General features: G+C 39.8%; 1 protein-coding gene and 1 long non-coding RNA gene across 4 annotated transcripts in view; both read left to right on the top strand.

Moving 5' to 3' along the window:
- Sdhaf3 (succinate dehydrogenase complex assembly factor 3) overlaps window positions 1-10,744 on the top strand; it is a 29,706-nt gene extending 18,962 nt beyond the window's left edge. For all 3 annotated transcript variants that reach the window (XM_029557241.1, XM_029557240.1, XM_008855215.3), the window contains one exon: window positions 10,512-10,744. In XM_029557241.1, the coding sequence (XP_029413101.1) occupies window positions 10,512-10,730 (219 nt within the window). In that variant the 3' untranslated portion in view covers window positions 10,731-10,744. The remainder of the gene's footprint in view (window positions 1-10,511) is intronic.
- Window positions 10,745-16,705: 5,961 nt separating this feature from the next.
- The window catches only part of LOC115067965, a 16,390-nt gene continuing 7,171 nt past the window's right edge, over window positions 16,706-25,924 (top strand). Inside the window, exon 1 of the long non-coding RNA XR_003847325.1 lies at window positions 16,706-16,903. This is a non-coding gene — a long non-coding RNA (uncharacterized LOC115067965). The remainder of the gene's footprint in view (window positions 16,904-25,924) is intronic.

Below are 25,924 nucleotides of genomic sequence, written 5' to 3'. Positions count from 1 at the left end.
CAATACACACATACACATAAAATAAAAATAATAAATAAAATTTTTAAAAATCACTTCTCAACTTATAAACAGTTTGTTCGTTTCTCCATTTTATGAGTAATTCTGTGAGATGGATATGAAGCTGTGCCATTGGAAAAATAATTATAAACAATTTAGTCTAGGGTTTCTTTAAGGAAACTCAGTGTAGACAACATGAATCTAAGTGGTAATCCATCTGAACTTGCTATTTTAGAATGAATTGCTTTATTTCCAAAAAGTTTCTTTTCCCTTCCCTTTCCGAAAAATTTTTAAAATTTGGCAAAATTAAATATTTTAAAGAATAAACTACTTTATTCTGCAGTTTGACTTCAACTCATAGGAATTTGATGTAGATGGTCAGACAGGATCCATTTTTTAAACTTCACCCACCCAAGGCTCAGGGACTATCATGGAAGAGGGGGTCGAAAGATTGTAAGAGCCAGGGAGGACAGGCATGACCATATGGAAACAGACTCCTACAAGCTTCTGGGATCTTTCTCATATGATTCTGTGGCAGTGGTGTCAGCATACACAAGTCCCATGCAAACTCAGGCAGACAAAAACCCGGCATAGAACTGGGAAAATGAACAGCAGACCTCAGTCTTATCTGAACTGTTTGCTGCTAGATGAAAAAGAGCCGATCTTCCTAAAACAAGGGTCTCTAGATAGGCTGACTAGACTTAGTGGACTTGCACTGGGGAAAGGCTGGGGACACTGACAACCCAGTGAGCCTTATCAGGGATGACAGAGAATATGAGCTCCAGTGGGGGAGAGTTATGGGAGGGTGCCAGTGGGGATGTATAAAGATGTTTAAGATTGTTTGAGCTGTTCTGTATGAAATACACAAAAAATTCAATAAAAAATTTTATGTATAGAATTTTCACAAAATTGTTATAAAATGAGGCATATATGTAGGCATTTTGACAGATTCCTGTGTTAATATATTATAGTGAATAAATTTTCTATGAAGCAGTACTTAATAGCCTATGCTTTCATGTGTTATGACTCTAAGTATATAGCAGTTGATAGGAATTCAGTTCCAGTTTTGCTGCAGTTGTTGGGGGCTGGTATCTATTCTCTTTATAATGAAAACATGTACTATATGCACCTAGGCTGTTATATATTTTAACATTACCTTTACTTATTTCAGTGCTTGTAGACTTGTGGTTATTTTATCATTCAGGAAACTGAATCCACATTAAATAATATTAAACATTAATTCACTAAATCACAATAGTGTATTGCAAAATGTAGTAACTGGCATTTTGATTCAATTTAGATGTGGGGAAATATGTGGTACTTTATAGCATGACACGGGCAGCATGTTCAGGGAAGTTAGTGCTCTATGCCTTTTGACAGATTTTTGAGATGTTGCTTCCTAAATTGTTCTGTTTTTCTTTTTTTTGGTGATATGTATTAGCCATTTTGTGATGTTGTTATTTTCATTGACTAAGTGTGTGTATTTGGAATGAAATGCAGATTTAGGGCTTTGGTCATTTTATTTCAGCCCTTAAAAACCATGTTTTTCAGCCCAGCATGGTGGAGCACGCCTTTAATCCCAGCACTTGGGAGGCAAAGGCAGGCAGATCTCAGTGAGTTCAAGGCCAGCCTGGTCTACATAGTGAGTTCCAGGACAGCTGGGGCTACAGGGAGACCCTGTCTCAAAAAGACCAAAAACAAACAAACAAAAAAACATGTTTTTCTTTTTATTGCTTTATCTTCTTGTTTTAAGTGATTCTCTTTATTATTCAAGGCTGTTCTCTTATCATATGTTCTTTATCAGAGGCATTATCATTCAGAAGAATAATTGAATGGGTTGGAATACAATTTGAATAGGTTTGTATTGGCTGTTTTTTGTATTCATTTTTAGTTTAAGATTTGTCTATGGGGCTGGAGAGATGGCTCAGTAGTTAAGAACACTGACTGCTCTTGCAGAAGACCCAGGTTCGAATTCCAGCACGCTAACAACTGTCTGTAACTCCAGTTCCAGGGGCTCTGACGGCCTCTTCTGTCCTCTGCGGGCATTGCATGACATGGGTGCACTTACCTACATGCAGGCATAATACCCATACATGTAAAATAAAAAAAATAATAATATATTTTAAAAAAGATTTGTCTGTGTTATTGTTTCAAAACTTACTATTCCCACATGGTAGTACTAAAATTCTTTGACAGATGGAATTTCACCTTATGAAATAATATTCTGGAAAACTTGAATTTGAATGTACACTTCTATTTCTTATTGGTTTATATTGTGATATTGAAGATTTTGTAGGAAGTGGCTCAAAATAATTTATTGAAAAATGTATATACATTTATAAAGTCTATTTTCATTTTTTGAGACTGTCCCTATAGCCCCAGCTGACCTGTGACTCACTGTGTAGAGCAGGCTGGCTTCAGTCTCACAGAGATCCACCTGCCTCTCCCTCCAAAGTGCTGGGATTAAAGGGGTGCACCACCATGTCCTGCTTGTGGTTTTCTTTTTTAGTGTTTTTGCTAACAGTTTAAAGATGCTATGCTTGCTGAGGTACTAAAAAACATTGTATAACAAAACCACCCATTGTTCATTTAATAAATTAATTTCCCAGAAAGCCAGCATATATGCTTTCTAGGTTCACTAGTTCTCTGTGCATTATTTATGTAATTAGTGCCAGCTTTCATAGCAATCCCAAAGTCTGGGTGGCTGACTATTGATATCCATTAAAAAGAACTTTGTAGATGTTCCTGTCCAGGTTGCTTTCTGTGAGGAGGCCCTCCGGAGCAGTGACACTAGAGTTTAAACTCCTGAAAGGCATTTTAGCTCTGTGGCTATGACATTTTACATCCTCAGAATAATGTAGGAGCTTTTCAAAGTCCATACTCTCTAAAATCTTTCATTTGGAATTTCACCTTAGGATTTGAAAGTTTGGAGTTTGCTCCTAGAATTTATCACTTGTTCTAGGCAGCAGTGACCAGTATATTTATTTGCCTCTAGTGTTTTTTTTTTCACAAACCTTTCCTATTGCTCCCTTCAGTACTAGGAGAGTTCCAAGTAAGGAGGATAAAGGCAGTCTCCTCTTGAGCTGACCTCCAGATGGTCACCACACTGGTCAATACAGACAATTCCAGCTCTTTGAGAACAAAATCTGTTGCATTTTTCTCTGGTACTGGGAACATATGTCTGGAATGTGGGCTGATGTTCTTCAAGACTTCCGCTCATGGAAAGGGGTCAGAATGAATTTAAACACCACAAAGCTCTTTTATCAGGATGCAGTTCCTTCCTCTTGACTAAATACCTGATGTCTATAAGCTTTCTATTTATTTCTAGAGTTCTGAGAAAGTATATTTTGACAATTTGTGCTAGTTTACTTGCTTTGTGGAGGGGTAGCCCTCTGCCATTTTTGCTGACATCTAGTCCTGGGATTTTTGTTTGAGAACAGTTCTGTCTTGATGACATTGTGCTAAAAATAGGCTAATGAAAAAGTACCCAAATGAGATGCATTGTAGACAGTTATAAATATGGTATTTTTGGTGGCCTGTTCTGGTTGTCAACTTGATACACCTGGGAAGTGAGAACCTCAACTGAAGAAGTTTCTCTATCAGATTTTCCGGTAGGCATGTCTGTGGGAGCATGCTTATTTTATTTTAATTTATTTATTTGTTCATTATTTATTATTTATTTACTTATTTATTTTATGTGCATGAAAACTTTGCCTAAATGTATGTGTGTTCAGTGCCCACAGAGGCTAGAAGGCTTTGTATCCCCTGGAACTGGAGTTAAAGACAATTGTTAGCTGCCATGTGGGTGCTGGGAACCAAACCTGGGCCTTCTGTAGGAACAATCAGTGTTAACCACTGAACCAGCTCTTCAGTCTTGATTTTATTTTTATTTTAAATTAAAAAATTTTGAGAATGTTGTCCATGAGTACTGTATTTACGTTTTTACTCATCCCGCACCCCTCTCCATCTCTTCCCATTCAATTTTGTGACCTCAAATTATTATTCATTCCCTCTCTCTCTCTCTCTCTCTCTCTCTCTCTCTCTGTCTCTCTCTCACACACACACTCTCTACTGAGTCCATTTAGTGGTGCTTGTGCTTAGGTTTAGGGCTGCCTACTTGAGATTAGATACTCTGGCAAGGAGCTTGTCCCTGGAGAACACTGATTCTCCCTCTCTCAGCAGCCATTGATTGCCTATAGCTTTTTATCTAGAGGTACAACCTTGTGAAAATTTCCCCATCCATATTGGCTTGCCAACTGGTGTTGTCATTATGTAGGTCTTGTTTACAAAACCACATTGCTAAGATTTCATAGGCACAACTTCTCTGTCACATCTAGAAGGCACTACCTAGCAGGAGGTATCCTCATCCTTTGGCTCATACAGTCTTTCTGCCCTCTCTTCCATGGTCTTTCCTGAACCTTAGGTAGAGGAATTGACTGTAGATGTATCCCTTGGAGCTGGAAACCCCATGGTCATTTTTTCTGTGCATTTTGACCAATTGTGGAATTTTGTAATAGCATCTATCTATTACAAAAATGAACTTCCTTGCTGAGTGGTGAGAGCTGCACTTACCTGTGGATATCAGGATAGTATTTAGAGTATAGTAAGAAATTGAATGTGACAGTAATCAGTTCTCCCCTTGTGTCCATGATGTTTGGGTTAGGTTTATTGATAGTTTTTGTTTGTTTGTTTGTTTGTTTGTTTTTTTAGGCTATTGTGAATGGGAGTGTTTCCATGATCTCTTTCTCCAATTGCTTGTTATTAATATTTTAAGTCTACCTTTTTTTTTATTCTGCCACTGAAAGTGCTGATCATTTCTAGAAGTTTTCTGATGGAATTTTTGGGATCCCTTATGTATGATATCATCTCATTTGAAAATAGAGACAATTTGACTACTTCTGTTAGTATCCCTTTTGTTTCCTTCTCTTCTCCTATGTTCTAGTTGGGACTTCAAGCACTTTTCTGAAAAGGAGTAGGGATAGTGGATAACTGTTTCATTCCTGATTTTAATGGGTGGATGCTTTGAATTTTTCTCCATCTAGAATAATGTGGGCTGTGGGTTTGTCATATATAGCCTTTATTATGTTGAGGTGTGTTCCCTCTAGTCCTGTTCTCTCCAGACCTGTCATTATGAAGGCATGTTGGATTTTGTTAAGGGTCTTTTTCTGCATCTACTAAGATGATTATGTGATTTTGTTCAGTTACATGATTTTTTACATTTATTGACTTACATATATTGAACCATCCCTCTGTCTCTGGAATAAATCTCAACTTGATAATGGTGGATGATCTTTCTGACATACCTAGGGTGTGATTTTTCAAGTATTTTATTGAGAATATGATTAGTGATATTGGTCTGCAGTTTCTGTTTTTGTTATGTCTTCATTGGTTTTAGTAGTAGCGTAATCCTGTCTTCATAGAAGGTCTTTGGAAGTGCTCCCTCAATTTCTTATGTTTTTGAATAATTTAAGCAGTAATTGTAGTTCTTGGAAGGTCTGATAGAATTCTGCTGTGAATCCATCTAGATCGGGTCTTCTTTTAGTTGCAAGGCTTTATTACTGTTTCAGTCTCCTTATTTGTTGCTGTAGCTTTAACCTACAGCAGTTCAGTTGAGGTAGTGGTGAGCAAGCTCCAGTGACCCTCCTGTCTCTGGCCTCCACAGCACTGGGGTTATGCGTAGCCATACCTGACTTTTTACATGGATGCTGGGGACTCACACTCAAGTCCTCATGCTTGTGCACCACTAAGCCATCTCCCAGGCCCCATGTTTTTTGCTTACTGAATTTCTGACATCATGTAACTGCAAACCTTTCAGTGTAGGTTTTGGCAGCTGCTATTTTTTTTATACCTATTAATTTTGTTCTTTGATAATTTCATACATGTATGTAATGTGTTCTGATTACTCTTTTCTCCTCGCCCTCATTTATTTCCCACATCTACAGATCACCCCCAACCCCATCTCTACCAGTCTCTTTCCCAAGTTCATAACTTTTGGGTTTGTTGTTTGACGCATCTAGTTTAACTAGCCCATCTGTGTGACCATTGGAGCCTAGTGGGGGTCACCAGTGGTTACACAGCTGAAGGCAGTGACTCCCTCTCTCAAAATCTATCAGTAGCAAATAGTTCAGCAGCAAGTTGTGGAACTCCCTGAGCCCTTTCTCCACTTATGCCTGACTGTGGATGGGCCCATTCTTGTGCAGATCCAGTGCAGGTACCTGTAGCTGCTGTGAGTTTGTAGTTATAGTGGCTATGCTCCAAAGATGGGATTTCACATCCTTTATTTTTCTGGCTTTCCTTCTCTTCTCCAGTGCTCCCTGAGCCTTAGAGGGGATGGTGTAAGTGCCTTGTTTAGAGCTGAGCACTCAGCTATCACTTATTCTTCACTGTGTACAGCCATGAGTTTTGTATTTACTGCAGTTCACTAAAAAGAGACACTTCTCTGATAAAAGACTGAATTTGTCTCTGAGTATAAACATATATATTTAAAGGCAGATGATTACTACGTCAATTTAACTAAACAGTAGTATTCAGTTCCCCGCTATGATCTCTTTTGGTGTGAGTTTTTGACGAGGTTCACAGTACCATGCATGGATTCCCTTCTGTGGACTGGACCTCAAATCCAGAGAGTATTTGGTTAGCACTCCCCACCCCATAACAGTAGTGCCAATACGTTCCAGGTGGGCACATAAAAATATTTTAAATAAATATTAAATAATAAATAAAATATTATTTTATGTGTATGAGTATATTGCCTGCATGTATGAATGTGCACTTGTGTCATGCAATGCCCACAGAGGTCAGGAGAGGGTGTTGGAGCCACAGAAACTGGAGTTACAAATGGTTGTTAGCCACAATGTGGGTGCTGGAAATTGAACCCAGGTCCTTTGCCAGAGCAGCCAGTGCTCTTAACTGCTGAGCCAACTCTCTAGCCCCACAAGTGGGCACATCTTGCTGACCAGACTAGTCTTGCAGTTTGTAGGGCTCACAGCTGGGGAATACTGCTGATACATTTTCTCCCTCAGCAGTATGCATAGCACCTTCTGGGACTATGAAAGTTAGTTGGCAGGGAGGAAGCTTCCAGCCCAGTTTCAGCTTGATTTTTCTATATTATGCCTCCCTGATTGATAATTTGATAGGCAGTGTCCTACACCTGATACCTTTATTTTTTTTTTAAATTGCCCAGCTTCTATGAGCAGCCTTTCAACCATGCAAGGTATCTTTCTTCAAATCCTTTTTAAATAAATAAGTTTTCTATTTTAATTCGATTATATGATAGTAGGTTTCCACATGGCTTTTTCACACCCCTTCATTTTTATTTTCATCTCCGTTGTCCCTTTGTGTCCCTATCTCTCACTTCTTCACTGCTTAAGTATTCCACACCATAGTCCCCCTCTCTGCTTTCATATATTACTTACATTCTATGGTCCCTCCTCCCTTGGGCATACCTACACCAGTTGGTTCTCTCTAGTTTCCAGGCTTTTACAAGTATTCCATGCTGAACACATAAAATTAGAGATTTGAACCTAGGATCCATGTTTGAGGGAAAACATGCAGTATTTGTTTTTTGTGTGTTGGCTACCTCACTCAGTATTTTCCTTTTTTCATTTTTATCCATGTACCTGCAAATATCATAATTCCACTTTTATAACAATAAAATTCAATTGTATATATGAGCCACATTTTCATTATCCATTGATTGACATCTAGACAGATTCCATTTTCTAGCTATTGTGAATAAAGTGGAAATGAACATGGGTGAGCCAGTGTCTCTGAAATAGGGTACAGAGTACATTGGGTACATTCCCAGGAGTTGGAATAGCTAGGTCATATAGTAGTTCTATTTCTAGCTTTTTGAGGAGGCGCCAAGCTGAGTTTTACAGTGCTGTACTACTTTGCACTCCCACCAACAGTGAATAAGGGTCTCCCGTTCTCCATATTCTCAACAGCATTTGTTGTCATTTGATTTCTTGATGATAGCCATTCTGACTGGGGTGAGATGTATCTCAGAGTAGTTTTTGTTTATTTGTTTGTTTGTTTTGAGACAGGATCTCCCAGTAGCTCCAGCTGGCCTGGAACTCACAATGTAAACTAGGCTGGCCTTGATCTCACAGAGCTCCACCTGTTTCTGTCTCCTGAGTGTCACCATTGAAGGTGTGTGCCATCACACCAGTTCAGAGTAGTTTTAACTTGCATTTGTATGATGGCAAAGGATATTGAACACTTTAATTTAAAAAATTATATTTTATGTGTGTAAATATCTGCGTGTATGTAAGTGCATCACTTGTCTGTAATACTCACGAAGGCCAAAAGAGGGTGTTGGATCCCCTGGAACTGGAGTTTCAGACAATTATTAGCCACCATGTGAATGCTGGGACTCAAACCCAGGTCCTCTGCAAGAGCAGCCAGCGTTCTTAACTGCTGAGCCATCCCTCCAACCCCCAGAGGTTGTTTTGTAGTTTTTCATAATATGGATTTTGCTGATTGTACTCCCATGGGTATGTGTAAGTATGGGTTATACCTGTATTGCTTATAAGTTGTTGATTTTTGATATATAGGTGGTAAGTACTTCAGTCAGGAAATATAAGGTCATGTGGTTTCTCCTTTTATGTTATTCCTTGAAATGGTTTAATTTTTTTCTAGCACTTATAACTAATGAACCTAATATAATTCATTTTTAATCTAAAAGCTATACAGTAGAAAAATCAGTTTGCTAATTATTTTGATCAGCTAAAGGATACATTGTTGAAACACTCTTCAATGTTTTTCTAACATGTAGTGGTTTTATTTGAGCAAGTAGTTAACTTGCTAGAACTCAAATTCCAAAATCTGTGTTCTGTTTGACAGGAAGCAGCTGAAATATCTGTTCTGTTCTTTTTGCCCTTGCTAGGGACCTAGTCTTCATCCAGTATGCATAGGTAAAGGTAGCCAGTGACTTCTGCAGTTCGTTTGCTGAACTTAGGCACCACTTTTGGTTAGCTCTCTCTTGCCTTCTGCTGTTTCTGCTTCTCTTACCAGTTGCCATGGTTTTTGCACATTTCTGATTCTCCTGACACTACAGATTACTATCCAGATTCTAGTCTTCTTTCAGCATCAAATGACATCTTCCTTCAGATGGAAAATGGGAAAAAATAGACCCTAACTGGCTGCCCCTTTCTAAGTCCACTGGATAGACTTAAATTACTTGTCAGAAATCAGTGAGCCAAGTTTTAAAGGTTTATTTCTGGACTCTTACATCTGTTGCTATTGGTGTGATATGTCTACCCTAGTGCCAATACCACATGTTTTATTTACTGTATTTTTGTAATGAGTTTGAAAATTGGTGTCTTAACTGTTTTATTTTCCCTATTCAAGCCCCCTTTACACTTTGGTGAATTTAAGAATCAATCTTGCCATTTCTTGAAATAGGTACTTCTTTAAGCCTGCTCTTTATAGTCTTTTCAAAAGAGTCATTCATGTTGCTACACAGACCTTACTTGTAATAACTGTACTTCCTTGCTTACCTTATCTGCTGCCACTTCTGTGTAATCTAAAAGGAAAGAGTTTATTCAAATAATTCTATGAACAGCTCAGTTGTCTCACCAGGTTAAGCGACAGCACCATTCAAATTTAACCAGTTCATTCACTTGCCCAGTTTGAGCATCATATCTTTAACTTCATCAACTGGAAAATGTTAGTATATCCTGCCTCATTAAAGATCTTTGTTTTAAATTAATTCTTTGAGCATTTCATATCAAGTACTTTGATCATTCCTCCCAGATCCCCCCTCCCCCTCTCAACTTTGTTTGTTTATTTTCACTTTAAACCCGTTGATTCCAATTTGTGCTACCCAAATACTCTCAGGTGTGTGGCCATCCACTGGAACGTGGTCGAGCTACCAGCAGCTGCACACCAAAAGATTACTTTTAGAAGGAGAGACTTTAAAAAAAGATATTGCAGGCAGTGATAGAATACTAAACCAAAATACACTAGAGCAAAATTATACCATGAAAAACATAAATTTGATTCTTGACAAGGATAATCAGTAAATATCGAAAGATTTCAAGTTTCTGTTTGTGTGGTGTTTTAAGGTTCTAATTGCAGATGAAGGAATAGACTTCTTCCTGAATTTTGAGGCCCATTTTTGAGCTTGAACCCATGATCCCCCTTTGAAAATCTGATGAAAGCTATGGTCCCAGAAGCAAGTATGTATTTATATGTGTTTAGTTGTGTGTTATGGTCTTGGCTGGTGGCACATATGTGCTTCCAAAACCTACCTGTGGGTTCCCTCTACTGATTTGCAGATTAAGAGCATTCCTAAAAGTCTATAAAAGCCCTTAGGAATCATAAAAATAAGTTACATTTGAAATTATCTCTGAAGGCTAAATATATGACTATTTGTATCTTTTTAAATAAATGCAGAAAATTTAGTGATGGAGAAGAACAGGTAGGTGACTTGTGAATTAGAATTCTTCAACTACTCCACATAAATCTTATTTAAATCTACAACCTTACCTTTTCTCTCTGTTTTTTGTTAGGCTTATGCAGCAGTGTTATGGCAACAAGATAAGGACAATAGACAACATTCAACTGAAAAAGCGTGTTTTGGCATCTCTCTCTCTGAAGAAAAGCTTAATGACTTTCGTGATGAGCAAATTGGACAGTTACAGGAGCTGATGCAAGAAGCTACTAAACCTAATCGGCAGTTTAGCATTACGGAGTCCACAAAACCAAATGTTGATAACAATAAAGCTTAACAGGACATACTAAATTCATGACCTCTTCCTTCAGCTACCATTGGCTCTTTAAAATCGATCATTTCCACCTTAATGAAGTATTCACTTACATTTGGATGATGTAAATGATATGCAGCTCAAGATCATAACTGCATACTGTGTCTTTGGAGTAACAACACTTGACCATGTGGAATTTAATTTTTTGCTAAAGAAAGTTGTTAAAATTGACAAATTTAGAATTTTTTTTTGTATATGTTTGTTTAAATTCTAGTCCCATTCAAGCACTAGCCTCAAAACTTGTTTTTAGCTTCATCAGTTAAGTATATTATGATAATGGTAGATGTAGACTTCCAGTAAGTTTATTAGTAGCTGTATTGTCATTCTTTAAGGTTCATCATTTCTACTTTAATAATCTGTATCTGATTATTTGAAAAGCCCTCTTTTTAAAAAAAATTATTTTATTTATTATTATTTTATGTGTATGCGTGTATTGCCTGCATGTAGGTAAGTGCAATGCCCGTGAAGAACAGAAGAAGCTGTTGGATCCCTGGAACTGGAGTTATGGACAGTTGTTAGCTGCCATGTGGGTGCTGGGATTCAAACCTGGATCGTCTGCAAGAACAGCTAGTGTTCTTAACCACTGAGCCATCTCTCCAGCCCCTGAAAAGCCCTCTTTTGAGTCACTCACAATGAAAAATTGAAGAAAAATTTTGATTCAGTTTTTGATAATTTTGCTTATTGCCTAATGGCTACAGAGATGAAAATATTAAGTTGACTTACAAGTTTAAAAATCAAACAGATATTAAAAACCTGCATATCCAGGCAACACACTAGATATTGGGGATACAACAGTTATCAAACACAAAAGTTGGGCTAGAGAGATAGATGGCTTAGTCGGTAAAGTGTTTGCCATGCAAGCATGAGGACCCAAGTTTAGATCCTTGGTACTCACATAAGAGACAGGTATGATAATGCATGCCTTTAATCCTAGTGATGGGGAGGCAGTGACTGGTGCATCCCTGGAACTTGCTGGGCAGCCAGCCTAGCTGAGTCAATGAACTTTAGGTTCAGTGAAACACCTTATCTCAAGAAGTAAATAAATAAGTAAATAAATAAATAAATAAATAAAATGGAAAGTAATAGAGGAAGATAATTAATGTTGACTTCTGACTTCTACACTCACATGAACATGTACTTGATTTGCTTAAAACAATAAATTTAGGGTCTAGACCTCAGAGCTTGGCAAACCCCCGTCAGTGTTAATGGAAACCTGCCCTACTGCCATGTGAACTCTGGGTAGCCACTTGGGCTGCCCCCACAGCCGATCAGAGACTGTGAAGCATAGTGAACCACCCTAGGCCAGCCAGCTCTCAACCTATATCAGACACACAAGTAAGCCCATTTAAATTTTGGTTCATAAGTTTTAATGACATAAGAAATTTTCTGGCATTATTAGTAAATGAGAAAGGATGCTTTGAAATACATAGAATTTTCACAAAATGTTAGATTTCCTATTCAGTAATGTGGCAGACTTTCTAAAACTCATCATCTTTCCTAATGAAAACTAAAACTTTTAGGTGTTATAGAAAAAGAGTTTTAGACACCATGTCCTAAGAGATTAAATAATTATAAAGCCTATCTTTTTTTTTTTTTTTTAACTTTTGCAAAAACTTTATTGAGAATTTCATACATGCATGTAAGGTGTTTTGAGCCCACTCCCTCTTCCCACCAGCTCCTAGCATATCTCCCCATCACTTTTTTTCTGATAACTTCCTGTCCTCTTTCTGCCTCTTTGATTTATTTATTTTTATGGGGCTTTTGGCTACTCTAATATTACCCCCTCTGAAGAGGTAACCCTAAAATCTTTTAAGGATTAGATACAAGCTCCAAAATACTTTTGACATATTTGGCCTTTGGAAAAGACTATGTTGCTAAGAGGCCCAAGGACATTTTGACTATTAGCCAAAAAACTGGCTATTTTTCTTTGGGGTCTTTTACCCTAACTGGAGGTAGCCAATTCCTACTTCCTATTCTTATCATGCCATCATCTGAAGGGGTTACCGAAATTACCGATAGTGAATCGGGACTCAGACCGCCCTGGCTTCTTCCATGCTTAACAGGGATGCAGGGTGAGGCAATTGGAGTACCCCTTCAGTGGGTCTATCTAAAAGACACCTAAATTGCATAACTCTTATCTCTAAGGAGAAAATAAAGTCCTTGAATCATGAATAGATGTGAAGGAGAAGTAAAGGCAAGAGTAATTAGCATTACAAGTTCTATTTTCAAGTGAAAGTACTACAGTTTCTTTTGCCTTGAGGGTGAGTTTCAGGTTTGATTCTGATTGTCCCTGGGAACATTGTGAGCGAAATGCAAAGCTTAGAGCCTACCTGAAGTGGAGAGGCAGAAGATTGTTTTTCCATGAAGCCAGGACCCTAAGGGCTGGGCTTAGGCAAAGTTTACTTGGGCAAAGTTAAAGGCCATTACTAATTCAACTTGTGGCTAAAAGAAAGTTTAATACTTTATAAAGTCACGGAAAGCAGTCTCTCAGCAAGTCTCTCATAGATGTAAACCAAATTTGGGACAATAACTGGGCCAAAGATAATTGTGCTAGGAAAATGAATGTCTCAAGTTTAAATAAACACAAGGTAAACTAGTAACCACAAACAAGGCCACAGAAAAAGATACCAGATAATCAGATACTGTAATTAGCACATGTACAATATAAAACATGTTTACAACAAAAGTGGCTTAAATCATATAGGAAAAAAGGCATTGCATATTTGAAAGAGAACAAGACAGAACTTCTAGAAATGAAAATAGAATAAAATAAACCTTAATAGGCAAGCTTAACAGAAGATTAGAGGGACCTGAAATGAGAATTACTGCAGTTCGGACAAGACAAATTATCCAGAAGGCTGCACATGAAAGCTTGAGAATTCGTGGAAAAGCAAACAGTCCAGTATAAATACGTAATGTTTAAGGTAGGTATTGGGGCAGAGGAATATTTGATTACTAAGAATTTTTTCAAATAAAAACCAGTCCACAGATTTATCCTAAGCAAGAACATATGAATTCTTCACTTAGTCACACCATACTAAAAGACAGTGCTAAAGACAAAAATTTGTTGAGGCAGCCAAGTCCCAGATAACCTTCAAAAGAATATCAGCTGGTGCATGGCAAGTCCCTGAGCAGTCAGGTGACCCCTCACTTCCTGCTTTCTCATTTGTAGATGACTGTGCTTGGAATGTGCTACTGATGCAAAATCCTGGATAAGGAGAAAGACTGGTCAAAAAAGCCTGGGCTCCATTTTTATCCCTCCTAGAACAGGATGTTGTTCAACACTGTAGTTCAGCATATCAGGTCACCCCTAGGATGTAAACCTCACAGTGAGCACCAAGATACAATGAAAGCTGGGCACGTGTAGGTGAAAGCCCACTCTGGGCATCTTTCCTGAGCCTTGGGTTGACTGGTCATAAATCCTAGGCTTTTGATGACCCTTGCTGCCTATCTATAAGTGATGAGTGAGTTTCATGTATGTGAAAGTTCTTTCTCACCAGACTCTTGCAAGTAGTTAAAAATGCAGTGTGTGGCAGATGTGACTACTGCACAGTAAGTCTTCCAGCTTGACCTTCAGCTGATTTCACAGCAGCAGCAATAATGGAAACCAGAAACAAGTTGAACAACTAATCCAACTTTGTTGAGAGAAAAACACCTTCAACTTGAAATTTTATACCAATTAAACTTCAATTGTGATGGTAGACTATATATTCAGACAATAATATGTGAGTAATAGTGTCACCTGTAGACTCTGAGTAAGAGAAAGTTTCAAATATATATATGTTGCTATTGTTAGAAAAGGATGAAAACCCCAAGAAGTTTGTAGAGACGGTGAGTCTAAAGGTGCATTCACCGTATGGAACAATAATGATGATTCATGCAGTTAAAAATGAGAGATTTTGTACATGAACAGTAATACATAACTGCAGTTGGATAGTTTGAAAAAAGGATAGTGATGGATCCCTGGAAATGTTGAGAAACAAAAAGAAAAAGCAAACAAGGACACATAACCTGTGCAAGAACAAGAGGACACAACTGTGAAGCTGAGCAGCGAAGGCCACTGGCCCAACAACTCCATTGGGAGCAGCAGTTTATTTCAGAGCAAACAGATCACTGGGCTGCCTCTCAGGGAGCAGAGAAACAGCAGCGGGCAGGGGCAGTCAGACATCTTTTATAGGAAGGTAGGTTGTTGGGTAACTTTCCATGACATAGGTTGGGCAGTTTAGCTCAGGAGAAACAGGGACTTTCCCCAGTCTAAGTTCAAACCTGCTGTTTTATAATGATGGGAGCTGCACTGCCAGAAACCTAACAACTACTTCTGCAGTGGCATTCTATATATGATCTTATGAATAGCTTACAGCCAATAAATTTATAACATGCAGAAAAAGTGGGCACATGTTTTGAACATGAAGTTTATCAAAAGAATGTTGCTACTAGGTTTACAGTGTTCCCAAAAGGGAACTTTTAAGCAGAAGTAACTTTTTGGGTGAGCATTGCCAAATATTCAAGAAATAAATAATTCCAAACTATAGCTTTTCCAGTGACTAGAAAAAGGAAGACTCCCTAAATCATTTTATCACAGCAGCCAATACTTGATACCAAGTGAAATATGAGAGATGAAACTTATTGGCCAATTTCACTTTGTATCATGGATGCAAAATCCTAAGCTAAATGTTAGTGAGACAAATCCAGCAAATGGCAACTCATCATGGCCTGATCAGGTTTACGCCAGGAATCCAAAGCTGTTTTACGTTAGAAAATCAATTACTCTCATACTCCACAAAATAAGGGAGATTTAATCATGATCATCTTGAGAGGTGGGAAAAAGCATTCGCTGAACATTTAGCATTTGTTCATGATAAAAATGTTCTCAAATTAGGCAGAAGGGCACTTCAAGCCAATTAGAGATTTTCTGTAGACGTCTGCAGCAAACACGAATCATTGAGCACTTTATTTTTGAAATGGGAAAGGCAAGGATGTCTGTCATCACTTCTTTTCAAGTCAAAACTAACAGTTTCCGATATTTTTAATGTAGAATTCAGTCTATAAATTATTAGAATGAATGAGTTTAATGTTTGCTAGATGCAAATTTTGCTGTATACATTTCTATGTAATGGCAACAAACAGCACACAAATTTGAAAATTTTTATGTCAATAAATATCAAATACTTAGAAACCAATTTAGTAAAAGAAGCTGAAAAAGTCTCCGGAGGAAACTGTAAAGTTTTATATATAAAGATGCCGAAGAAGACTTAGAAGCACTCAGGGTTAGGAGACTGAATAGTGCAAATATCTTACTTTGTCTGCAAATGTCTTATAGCTTCAATACAGTATAAAAAGCCCAATATTTTTCTTAAGTGATGTTTACTTGAAAATTTATATAGAAGTGTAAAACAATATTAAAGACTTAAAATAAGGACATGAATATTTTTTACTCTTTGAAAGGTCTGTACATTTATACAATATGTATTGATCATATCCATCCACCATCACCTCCCTTCAGCTCCTCCTACTGTTCTCTACTTCATTTCTGTCCCAGCTTCATGTCCTTTTAAAATTATTTTTGTTAATAGTCCCAAGTCCAATTAGTGCTGCTCATATGCACATTGGTGTGTGGCTATCCACTGAGGCAACCTACCAGCAAATATATCTCAAAGGAAGAGTGACCCTCCCTCAGCAGCCATCAACTACTAATAGCTCCCCCAGTGGGGGTGGGGCTTCAAGACTCCTCCCACTTCCACATTAGAATTTTTTTTTTTTTTGTCTTTTTGAAGCACGGTCTCCCTGTAGCCCCAGCTGTCCTGGAACTCACTATGTAGACCAGGCTGGCCTTGACGTCACAGAGATCCACCTGCCTCTGCCTCCCAAGTGCTGGGACTACAGGCATGCACCACCACTCCCGGCTCCATGTTGGAATTTTGACTGGCTTGATCTTGTAAAAGTCTTGTGCAGCCACACCTGCTGTGAGGTAATGCTTGCAACAGCCGTGTTATGTCCAGAAGCCAATATTTTACAGCTCTTATCCCATCCTCAGTCTCTCATATCTTTCTTTGGTCCCTCTTTTCACAGAGCTCCCTGAGCCAGTGAAGGCACTTTAAGAACGGCATGACAGGACTGTCTTCCTTGCAGATGGCAAAGTAAGAGATTCTTTACCACAGTAGGACTGGGGATGTAGCTCAGTGGCAGAGTGTGGTTAACCTGACTGAGAGAGAGAGAGAGAGAGAGAGAGAGAGAGAGAGAGAGAGAGAGACTTTGGTTAACAGCTTTAGTTATTAAGATAGAATAGCATTTCACACTGGGGAGAGGGCTTAGTGGTTAAGAGCACTGACTGCTCTCGCAGAGGACATCAGTTCAGTTCCCAGTGCCCACATTGCTGCCTACAACCATCCATAACTCCAGTTTCGGAGTCTCTGACTCCCTCTTCTGGTCTCTGTGAACACTGAATGCACAGGTACACTTATATAGGCAAAATGCTCAGACACATAAAAATAAAAATTTTAAAAAGAATAGCATTTCACTATATGGAGCTTGACTTATGGCAATGATATAGCAGTAACTGCAGTGGAGGAAGAACTACTTGTCAGTAAATGGTTCTGACATAGGCCTTTTAACTAATTGCATTCATTTATTTAGTGGTGTATTACTGAGGATTGAACTTGGGGTCTTGTACATAGTAGGCAAGTACTCTACTAATGACCGATATACCTCCTGCTCTAAGTTGAGTATTTGTTGAAAAAAAACAAAAAAGACTTTGGTGTCTAGATTTGGTTGCAGGTTTCCTAAAAATTGAAATACAAAAAGGTATATAACACTTCAAGAAAATAACAGAATATCCTCAAAATATTGGAGTAGGAAAGGACTTTTGATTTAAAATTTTGTGTGGAGGGAGCATGCATGCCATGGTAGGCTTGTGGAAATCAGAGGACAACTTCATGCAGCTGGTTCTCTCCATCTACCTTTAATGGTTCCAGGGATCAAACTCAGGTGTCCAGGATTGTGAAGCAAGTGATTTGCACACTGAGCTATCTCTCTGGCTCCAAAAAGGACTTTCAAAATAAGACAAAGCATGGGGTTGGAGAAATGGCTCAGTGGTTAAGAGCATTGGCTGCTCTTCCAGAGGACCCAGATTTGGTTCCCAGCACCCACATGGTTACACTTGTAACTTCAATTCCAGGAGATCCCACACCCTTTTCTCCCTCCTCAGGCATTCCATGACATGGGTGCATTTACATACATGCCAGCAAAACATTTAAATAAAAATTAAAAAATTAAAAAATAAAGCTTTAACTGTAAAGGAAAATGATGAACATGAATAAAGTTACATATTTAATATGTCAGAACGGATGAAGAATGCAAACACAAGTCTCAGATTACAAAGACATGGTTGCAACACTTAATGGCCCAAGGCATAGGATACAGAATGTCTACAGAATTCCTAGATGTCAGAGAATTATGAAAGCCAATAAAACATCAACACAATAAACAATTCACAAATGAGGAAATTCACATGGTTGGTAAGACAAAATACCTTTGTCCTCATTTGATATCAGCACTGGCCAATTTAAATCACAAGGGTTGCAGTGCACAACTTCCAGATTGAATAAAATAAAGTCTGACAAGAACAAGTGAGATGAGGATGGTACGTATTGGAAACATCCTACTGGTGGGGGGGTGTGGATTAGTGTAAGTTTTGGAGTAGTTTGACATTCTCTGGAGATGTTTCTACATAATGCAATGCAATATAATACTGACTGAAGGAAATCAAATACAAATGTACCTGATATGAATCCACATGAACAAAGTTGAAAAGCAGACTCAAAGACATAGTACCATGGTTGATTCAGACAGTAGTGGTAAAATTGTAAAGAAAACCAAGTAAATGATAATCATAAAAATTAGAATAGTGGTTTACTCCAGAGAGGTGAACGAGATTGTGATTGAAATAGGTAAGTCTTCTAGGATCCCGGGTAACAATGCTTATCATTCTGAATTGAGTGATGATGATAATAGCTGTTCTTCAAATTATGCATGTACCTTATTGACTTCCTTTTTTAAGTTAATAAAAAATTCTTGGATTGGGAAAAAATTACTCAAAAAAAGGATATGAAAGGATATAGCAATATCTCTAACTGGGCTATCTGAAAGGTTATTGGGAATCAAGAATGGGGATAGTGGGGAACTCCTTCCACTACCCAACATGATGTACACTGGATGTTCCTAGAGTTCCACCACTCAGTATGTGAGATTTTTTAAAAAATACAAATGCCCAGACACCCATACTGAAGAGTCTATGTGGGATAGGTCTGCACACTGGTAATTTCAAAAAGTTCTTTAGGAAGTTCTAATGAATTTCTGTGATTGAGTGCCACTATTATAACAAACAATAGCAAACTTTTAATGAATTAAAACAATAAAGTAGAAATTGTATTTCATTTAAGGAGCAATCACATTTTTTTTCTTTTAGCATAATGAGCTCCCCTTATAGCATAGCACAGATTCTTCCAGTTTTGAACTATCACAGACTTGCATTTCATAAACCTGTTCAACATTCAATGTTGAATATACCTATGTAAAACAGAAGTAACTATCAGGGTTCCTTTAGTATTTGTTTTGTTACTTTTTGAAAATTTAATTTTTATCCTTATTTTATGTGTATGAAAGTTTCACTTGCATGGATATGTTTACCCATATTGTGTAATGCCCATAGAGGCCAAAAAAGGGCATTGGATCTCCTGGAACTGGAGTTATGGATGGTTGTTAGCTGCCATATGGGTGCTGAGAACTGAACTGGTGTTCTCTAGAAAAGCAGCCAGTGCTCTTAATCTCTGAGCCATCTCTCTTGTTACTTTTATTTCTTAATGCAGCTCTTTACTTTCTAGCCTTTAGCTCCATTTTATATTGATGTGTTTCAAAAAGTTGACTTTTCAGTGTTTTAGGGTTTAAATTTTTCTCTGGTTAGTATTTATTATCTTGGTGGGAGACCTGATAGAAGACTATGAAACATTTATAGTGTAATTAGATTCTTATATGGTTATTCTTATATGGAATTTGAAGAAGTTGAAGAGGTTGCTCTAGACACATTTTTCCTTTCTTCATTTTCAGAATGTTTATGCTCTAGTGTGCATCTGAACTCTGAATATTATTGGATTTCCAATACAAATTCACTTATCCCAATTAGTTTTTGGTTTGGTATCTCTGACTGACCCATAGAAACATACAGAAATGCTGAGATCAATTAGCACATCATGAGCTTCAAGAAACACGTTATTTTCTTAAAAAGTGTAATAAGATTACTTTGCACTGCTATAGTTAAGAAATAATAAGGTTCAAGGCCAGATACCTGAAATCACATGTGCTTTTCAGGATTTCAAATTCTCTGCTAAGCTGAAAGGAGCTGAATGTTGAATCTTGAACTCATAGTAATATATAGCCAGTGAAAGCTGCCACTCACATCAGAAAACTAAAAGCAGAGCTAAGCACCAGGCTATAAGAATAGGACATTTCATATGGAGAATATTTATCATAATGAGCATGTAAAACAAGCTCACTCATAAGCCATTTGATTTAAAATAGGTTAAAAAGGTCACATTACCTTGACTTAAAAATAGGACTACAAAGGTCACAATAAAAACATTTGGGGAAAATATGTGCAGTGCCCATGGAGAGTAGAAGATGGTGTTGGATTCCCCTGGAACTGAAGTTAAGAACTGTTTTTGGCCATCTTGTAGCTATTGGAACCAAACCCAAGTCCTCTGCTAGAGCAGCCAGTGCTCTTAACCACTGAGCCATCTCTCCAGCCCTTAAACCACCTTCTTTAATTCAATGAAAAGTTGGGAGGGAGTTTGATCTCCAAGCCTAGCCTTATGAGGGCTGAAAGTGCACCTTCTTTCTTCTAGAGCCAAAGAAACACATTACACTATTTAACTGTTGTCCAGACTCAGCTTTTTGACAGAGAATACATGTTCCTTAAGGATGGAAATTTTGTTTTGCTCACTGATCACATTGTAGATACTCAATAATATTTGCTTAATAAAATAATGTCTAAAAACAATACTTTGATTGAGATTCATCTTAAAGACAAACACTTCCACTTGTCTATGTATGAAAGTTTAATAATATAGAGAATGCCAACTAGGGAATGTCAAGAGAACTGTGCAGGATGTTGTAGGGCTAAAGGTGAGTACCCAAGGATAAACAAACTAGAAAGTGCTATAGTACACAGCACCATGTTGCCCCAGGTTATGCCTTCTCTATAGTTAGTGAACAAGCAGGAAACTACTGGATGAAGCAGTGATACTGACAGACAGGCTTTCTGAGGAAGTTAGGCATTGGGGCTCCTGCTCAGAGGTTAAGTAGTGTGTAGACTGGAGTAAGTCTTCATGTCTGTGGGGCTGTGCCAGGCACACAGAGAACTGAGCCTCAGGAAATGAATGGTTTGTAGTTTATGGTATCCATGCTTACAGAGACACAAGAAGAAGTAAATATGGGAAGCCAGTGAGATGGTTCAGCAGGTAAAGGCACCTGATATACAGCCTGACGACCTGAGTTTTTCAGTGTTACTACACCAACATTACAATTACATGAACAAACAGCCTAACTCTTACATTTAGTTTTAAAGAGTGGCTCTGAACTCGGAGGATGCTCACTACCCTAGATATCTCTTGGAACTGTCTTCCTCCTGGAACTGTGCTGATGAAGCTGTCTTGCTGGAAGTCCAACCTTGGAGCTGTGTCCTCAAGCCCAGCCCCACCCATGATTTTATTAAAAATGGTTTCTTGGCTCCACTGTAATCTTAACAGAACATTTGGCCTGGCCTTTTCATTCCTAGTGCTAGAATATTTCATTCACCCAAGCTCACTGTGTGCAGTGGAGATGGGTATGCTTACCTTTAGTACTTTCATATGTTAATTCTCAAGCATGCCCCCATTCATTCATTATATTTTTGGGTGGAACACAAAATTGAGGTTTTATTGGGTTCCCTGTTGGCATAGCCTAGCAAAACATCTGGCAGCCCTGGGCTGGGGCATTGCGGATTCTCCTCAGGCCAGCTGTGAAGACCCTAACTTGGATCAGGTCCCCTGCCAATTAAGGGGGGCAAGAGGCACAGAGTCAACACACAGACCCCAGGAGTCTGGTAGAAGCAAGCACTAGGCGAGGTGCCACAGGCCCGTTTAATGCAGGAGGGGGCAGGCCTTCCCTTTTCTCCACCCCCAAGTCCCTTTAGTCAGCATATCATTTTCTGATTGGTCTGTGCCACGCAGTCTGTCAACAGTCACTGGGCTCACAAGCAGGGTACGGAGGCATGGGCTCCTTTTGGAGGGCTATTTGCAGACCAAGAAGTGAATTCTCGCTGAATCCCAGGGCTCTGGGTCTGTGCTATCTTTGGAGGCCTCCTGCTACATTTCCACCCTTTTTCTTTAAAAAATGACTGTCCAGCGAGAGCCTGTAGGGCAGCTCTGCCTTGGGATAACCCAAGGATCATGGACTGTGCCTGTGTTAGGTTGTCCTATTCTGGCATGAACCTTACCCGTCATTAGAGCATGGGTGTACACATCCATGTCCTGGCTTAGGTTGATCCAGCCCAACAGGAGCTTACCTGTCATTGGCTACCAGCCCTCCAAGGCGTATCATCCTACCAGCCCTCCAAGGGGTATCATCCCAGGGGATCAGCCGAGGTGGGGAATTATCTATAGGAGGCCTCGTACATTTGTGCAAGCCAAGTCTGTCAGGCTGTATAGAGCTGGTTGAAATCATCTTCGTGTATTGCTCTGAGGGCCTGATATACAGAGTGATTTAATTTTTTCTGACTGTGGGAATGAAGAACAAGGCATTTTAAGAAGTAGAAAGAGAAGAATAATAACGCCTGTCAGGAGTACATAAGTGACGATCCAAGACGGGTCAAACAGTGCTTTTAGATGAGACCAGATTTTCTCTAAGAACCCTGAATTGATGTGCAGCGTGGGGGCTCAGGTATAGTTTAGAGCAATAATTAGATTAGTTAGTAATATAGAGTAATTAAGAAACTTTTGATTCCAGTGGCCGTGAATATAGTGCGCAAGTTGTAGGTGTGCTTCTGTAATATTCTGTACTTTACAGGGGGTGAGACAAAGTCACCTAAAGTGAGGGTCACAAGCTAGCACAGCCATGTCTTTGGTAATTGCCAGCTCTTCACTTAAGAGATCAATTTGTTGCTGTAACACGTTAATTGCCTGGTGAAGATGCTGATTGATAAGGGACTGAGTGAAATGTAGAGGAGGTTTTGGACACAGCCTCGTTGAGTGTCTCCACAGTAGTGGAGGATTTGGTGATAGCCACTGCAGTGGTGGTGGCAGACCCTAATGCAAGGATGATGGCTGAGACGAGAGCGGCAGTGACCCTGAAATCTCGTTTTAAGCAGGCTTGTGAGAAGGCTGTCTGCTCTATAAGGGTGACAGCATCAAAGTGGGTTGCATTGGTGACTGGAACCCAAAGGGCTGTGGCTTCATGCATAAAGAGAACTATGTGAGCTGGATGGTTCCAGCAGGCCACCAGTACACAGGTGGTGTTGGTATCGGAGCAGTTGAGTTGTCCCTAAGGGTCGGAAGTAACATTGGCTAGCAATAAGGCAAATGGGGGCCGCACGCAAATGGGGGTAGGGGGCCAGGATGTCGTGTGATCAATGGATGTAAGGATTTTGTTTTCTGCACAAGTAGAGGGACTGGTGTTAGTGTAAGTGCCATTGGAAAGCTGAAGGCCCTGCTCTGCCAGTAATGGCCTCATATCTATGCAGATGTGCAGACCACAGAGGTCCCAGTTATGGAGTATTGACTTGTGGTTGGTATGAGAGATCTTAATGCCACAGGGAGAGGTAGGGGACAGCTGTCTCCAAGATCCTAGGGGGTGATCAGAGGGGGAGTGGCTGAAGTGGCAAAAGGGAGGGATGGCATGTTTGGACTTAGGGAGGCATCTCTGCCATGGTATGGGGAGCGCAAGGAAAAAGGGTGCAAGGGAGCATGTGCATGGACAGTTGGGGAGTGGTGGGTGTAGAATAGCAGGGCAAAATGGGGGAAGAGGGGTGGCGGTCCCCTCCACCCCCTGTCATGATTGCCCCCAGTGCAGCAAGGACTGAAGCTACATTGGTATTGTTGAAGGTAGGGGAAAGGACCTTGAGTTTAAGCACGGTGTTGTTGAAGGTAGGGGAAAGGCCCTTGAGTTTAAGCATGTAACCTGAGGAGGCACTGCCAGTATAATCTTGGACGGTCAGGTTGGACAGCCCAATGCATGAGGATGCGTTGCTGGTAGTGAAGCACAGAGAGTTATTTAGGGGCCAGGAGTCATTGAGTGATTCCCAGGAAGTAACTGGGTCCATGGTGGGGAGGCCAAGCATAGAATTAGTTGAATAGAGGGTGGGGTAGGCTGGGGAATGAGTATAGGAAGGGCAGAGTATAGGAAGGGAGGGGACCAAGGCCCAGAGGTCATGGGCTGTGGCAGGGGCGGGGAAGAGCAAACCAATTATCCAGATAGTGGCGAGGTCTCTGGGTCCTGGGGGTCCCGTTGGTCAGTTGCTGGTCTCACATCTCTCACTGGAACCCATACTGGCTTTGTTTCTGTCTGAGGAAACACATAAGCATAGCCTCGCCCTCTTGTTAACAAGGGGGCGGGCAGTTGCCATTGACATGTTATGTGGTCCTTCCATCTCACTAGTGGCAGGGTTGTAGGCTTAGGTATGGTAGTCCAGTGTTTGTAGGCTGGGCTCAACCCATTTTTATTGAAGGACAGGAAATTAATGCTGAATAGAGCTTTAATTAGAGCCAGGTGCAGGTCCCTTTTAGGCTTGGGGTAGCGAATTTTTGTAATGTTTCTTTGAGGGTCCTATTTTCCCACTCTACAATGACCTGTCCCTGTGGATTATAAGGGATGCTGAGGGAAAGGCTAATTTTCCATGTTGACAGGAATGATTGGAATTGTACAGAAGTGTAAGCTGGCCCACTATCAGGTTTTAGGGTCTGTGGCACTCCCATTACCAGCATTGCTGATTTGACCACCTTAATGGCATGTGAGGCCTTTTCACCCACTTGAGTGATGGCGAAAAGAAAGGAGGAGTAGGTGTCAACAATGACATGGACATATTTAAGATTACCAAAGGAGTTATAATGGGTGACATCCATTTGCCAGAGGGCATTGGGTAGGAGACCATGTGGGTTAACTCCATGTTGATTGAGGGGGCCTGTGGGAGCAAGGGGACATGTAATGCAAGACCTGCTCAGATGTTTGCATTGAGAGATGGGTAGGTCTGGTAGAAGGTGGTACAGATTGTGAGGAGAAAAGTGAAATCGTTGGTGTAAGGCTCTGGCTTGTTCTAGTAGAGGAATCTCTACGGACATAATAAGTTTATATATTTTTGTCATTTCCCTTTGCCAAGATTCCAGGGAGCTTGGTGTGTGATCTTATGTCGGAGATGTGCCAGGGCCATTGTCTGTTATCTAAGATAATCTGGAGAGTTCTCATCATTCTAGTGATGGTATCCTTGTGGCCTTTTACCCGAGCAAAGGGAAGACATCTGAGGGCCTGAACTGCATACTGGCTATTGGAGAATATATTGAGCAGCTCAGTCTGGCAGACTTGGAAGATTTTTAACAAGGCCAGGAGCTCCCCCAACTGGACAGAGCTGGGATTGGCTTGTACGTAACAGGTGTCATCCTTTCCCACGCACTCAATGACAAAGCCATAACGGGACTTACTGGCATCCGAGAAGGCTAGCGTGGCTAAAGGTAGGGGGGTTTTTGCAGGGGGAAGTGTGTGGCTGAGTGGTGATTTCCAAACGGGCCAGGCTGGCTAGTCGCTATCTGGGGGGGTGTGGTTATCCAATTCCCCCGTGAACCCGACATCATTAGTTGGAAAGCCAGAGAGTCTGCCCATAATGTTTGGGAATGCATAATAGGAAAGGGCAGTATAATTTTGTCAGGTTCCTTTCCAAATATACACCTGGCTGTTTGTCAGGCCTTAATTGGTAACTTGAAGGCAATATCATACTTAGAGCTAAGCCTAGTTAGGTCCAAAGTAGCCAGGTGGATCCACACTAGGAGGTCTTGGTGCCATAGTGCCCCCAAGACACCATTTTTAGTCCAGAGGATCAAGGCCAGTAATGGTTCTGCTGGGTCATGACGTCGGAGTGACGC

The sequence above is a fragment of the Nannospalax galili genome, unplaced genomic scaffold (genome assembly GCF_000622305.1).
Source record: "Nannospalax galili isolate Female #2095 unplaced genomic scaffold, S.galili_v1.0 scaffold187, whole genome shotgun sequence".
In the NCBI taxonomy this organism is placed as follows: Eukaryota; Metazoa; Chordata; class Mammalia; order Rodentia; family Spalacidae; genus Nannospalax; species Nannospalax galili.
Note: the sequence above shows the minus strand (reverse complement) of the source record. Positions and strands in the feature narration are given on the sequence as shown.